This window comes from Pelmatolapia mariae, linkage group LG2 (genome assembly GCF_036321145.2).
Source record: "Pelmatolapia mariae isolate MD_Pm_ZW linkage group LG2, Pm_UMD_F_2, whole genome shotgun sequence".
NCBI classification, from domain to species: domain Eukaryota; kingdom Metazoa; phylum Chordata; class Actinopteri; order Cichliformes; family Cichlidae; genus Pelmatolapia; species Pelmatolapia mariae.
In genome coordinates this window covers 7000524-7003326 of record NC_086228.1, presented here as the reverse complement: position 1 = coordinate 7003326, position 2803 = coordinate 7000524, and the positions used below count along the sequence as shown (strand labels likewise).

The 2803-nt window shown below is 39.3% G+C and overlaps 1 protein-coding gene across 1 annotated transcript; it reads left to right on the top strand.

The window, feature by feature from the left end:
• The first annotated feature begins 429 nt into the window (after positions 1–429).
• Positions 430–1666, top strand: LOC134635186 (gastrotropin-like). The gene is made up of 4 exons (XM_063484624.1): positions 430–600; positions 709–869; positions 977–1066; positions 1193–1666. Exons 1-4 carry the CDS (start codon positions 534–536, stop codon positions 1250–1252), a joined length of 378 nt encoding a protein of 125 aa, XP_063340694.1. The 5' UTR covers positions 430–533; the 3' UTR covers positions 1253–1666.
• The last annotated feature ends 1137 nt before the right edge of the window (positions 1667–2803 follow it).

Below are 2803 nucleotides of genomic sequence, written 5' to 3'. Positions count from 1 at the left end.
TGTGGAATTGGATTTCACTTTTTTGCTGGTTTTTACCCACCAAACATACTTTTTTTCACAGCACAGCAGTAGAGATCAGACAGGAAAGCAGGAAGAGAGCAAAGGGGAATGACACACAGTTTTTTTTTCCATTATTTCTCAATAACGCCCACAAAACAGTAGCTTCTACTTTCATTTGAAGGAAGTTCTTTTCTGGTGTAAACTGCTGGACCTCACCTGAACGACCTCCTTTGACATGATGCTGGCATTAGGACATACCGTGTTTATCTTCTATTTTACTACACCACATGTTCAAACATGCAGATGTCCTTTTTTACATCAGCGAAGGGCTGGAAAAACCTGATACAGGCAGGAGCGTGGACATTCTTTGCAGCTTGTGACACTAGTCTTAGGAAAAATACCACGTGTGGGGGTGACACATTGTGAGAAACGTGTAAGTGGAAAGGAACAGAAAGGTGGTTCAAAGGGAGCAGGCCACTCCTTTCTTGACTCAAGAACTCCTTCCCTTTTTTTATTTCTGCTCTTTTGGCATTATGGCGTTCAGTGGGAAATATGAGCTTGAGAGTCAAGAGAATTATGAGGAGTTTCTGGAAGCAGTTGGTATGAGGATACTTTTTTTTTTTAAGCCACAAATGAACTAATGTCAGGCATCATTTGTTTACACTTTGTTGGACTTCTTGCTCTGGGATTTAACCCGCTTGTTCACAGGTCTTCAAAATGCCAAGACAGACCACAAGGTAGTGACTGAAGTGGTGCAGGACGGGAATAACTTCACCTGGACACAAACCATCCCGAACTGGACCTGGTCCAATAAATTTATTGTTGGTCAAGAATGTGAGCTGACGACGATGACAGGATCCAAATTCAAGGTGAGGAACTAAAATGCACAGAGGAAACTTAGGATTTGCAGCTGACAGTGTTCACAACTTTTAATGAAACCTTCATGTAACCAAAGCTCCACGATATTTTTCTTAAGGCGCCTGTAACTATGGAAGGCGACAAGATTTCATGTCATTTCCCTCAGTACCTCTTCACAGCAGAGATCGTTGATGACAAGCTAGTAATGGTAGGAGAAGAAGCCACTTATTCACTGCACTTTTTGAATGAGATTAATAATCCCTTAAATAAATCCATTTGCTCTTTTAATACCAGATTATCTTTAATCCTCTTTTTTTCTTTTTTGCGTATGCAGACTTGCATAACTCCAGGAGAGAAGGGTGTAACCTTCAAAAGAATCAACAAGAGGATCTAACACCGCGAGACTCAACACGCTTGGATGGAAAAGAGGCTGCAGAAGGTGAAGCATGACAGTGCCTGTTAAATGGGCCGAGGAAGAGCGTTGCTGGGCCTCACGGGTCTAAAACTTAGGCCCAACACAGCAGAAGTGGCCAAACAACATTGTATTTTTAAACATGTTCATCTGTAACGGTGTTCATTTTTGATCCAATGAACATCTCCTGTTTTACTTTCAAAGTGCTAATGATCTGCCACTGTGCTCTGATTTTGAAAGTCAACAGATTTTCCATCCACTTCCTTTATGTGTTGTTTTACAGCCTTTTTTTTTACTTGTATGTCTCATTCATGTGAAAATCATAAGCATAGGGTGATCTCTTACATGGTTTAGACTGAATGATTTTTCATGACTATTAAACTATGATTTAAATAACTAACAGAATACGCGATCAGTTTTTAGTCAATCTTTTTGACTGCTCTGTCCTCTGTCTTCTTGTGATGTGAAGAACAGCACGGGCTGAACTCACACTGACATAAAAGGCCTTTATTATTACGATTATTAAAACCATTAGTCACACTTTCCCCTCTGATTCTAATGCTGCAAGCACACAGCGACCTTAGGGGTGTTGCTATTTGGTCTCTAACTTGCGAGACCTTGTTCCGTAATTACAGAGCGTCCTGTGAAAGATCATCATTCTCATCTTTCTTTACCAGTGAATGAAACTCGCTTACGCAGTGCAATCTTCCACAGCTGGTCTCAAAGAACAGAAGTAAAACCACATCTGCTGACAGAGAGCGGAAAATGAGTCTTTTGCTCATATTACACCACAGTCTGTGCATCTGATGCTTTTTCAGTTTCCCTTCCTTTCAAAACATGTTATCTTTTTTTTATGCATTAACACACAAAAAAACCCACTTCGTTTAGCTTATGGTATGAATCGTCAGGCTGAAATCCACAGTACACCTTAACAAAGTCATAAACAAGCGGTACAATAATTTTAATAACTTCCTCGGAGTCTTTTATTATCTTCATATTTTCCCTGAAACTTGACGGTGATACCACAGAGTTGATGCGCTGATGAACAAGATAAACTGCGGAAGAACTTCTGCAGCAACAGTTTTTAAAGTGCAAAGTTTCCTGTCATTTTCATCACTTCCTTTTAGTATCGAAATGATTCTTGAACTCAAAGTCAACTTCTCTTTTACTCTCTTTACTTTATTTTATCGTTTTATCTTGTTCTCGAAACTGTAATAAACTCAGTTAAGTGGAAAAGCAAATTCAAAGCAAATTCAAAGCCAGTTTAACAAATGGGAAAATATATTTCTATGCACATTTGATACATGAAAACCCGAGGAGGGACAGATATCATAAATACAACCCCATACACATCTGTGCAAAATAAACCTGCTAGTAAAGATTGCTTCAGGTGGATCTTTAATCTTTTTTTTGTAGTTTGTGGTGTTTTGATTCATCATTGACGTGTGACATTAAGTATTTACATCTGTGCTTCTCCCCATCCCATTAGGTTTTAGTGGGATGATGAGAGGTAACTGATGCTGCATCTCCTCT

Bases quoted from the DNA above. Each gene is read 5' to 3' on its own strand.
- LOC134635186 (XM_063484624.1), top strand. From the start codon at position 534: ATGGCGTTCAGTGGGAAATATGAGCTTGAGAGTCAAGAGAATTATGAG. The intron at 601-708 runs GTATGAGGATAC...GCTTGTTCACAG, and splicing joins GGAGTTTCTGGAAGCAGTTG to GTCTTCAAAATGCCAAGACA. The intron at 1,067-1,192 runs GTAGGAGAAGAA...TTGCGTATGCAG, and splicing joins TTGATGACAAGCTAGTAATG to ACTTGCATAACTCCAGGAGA.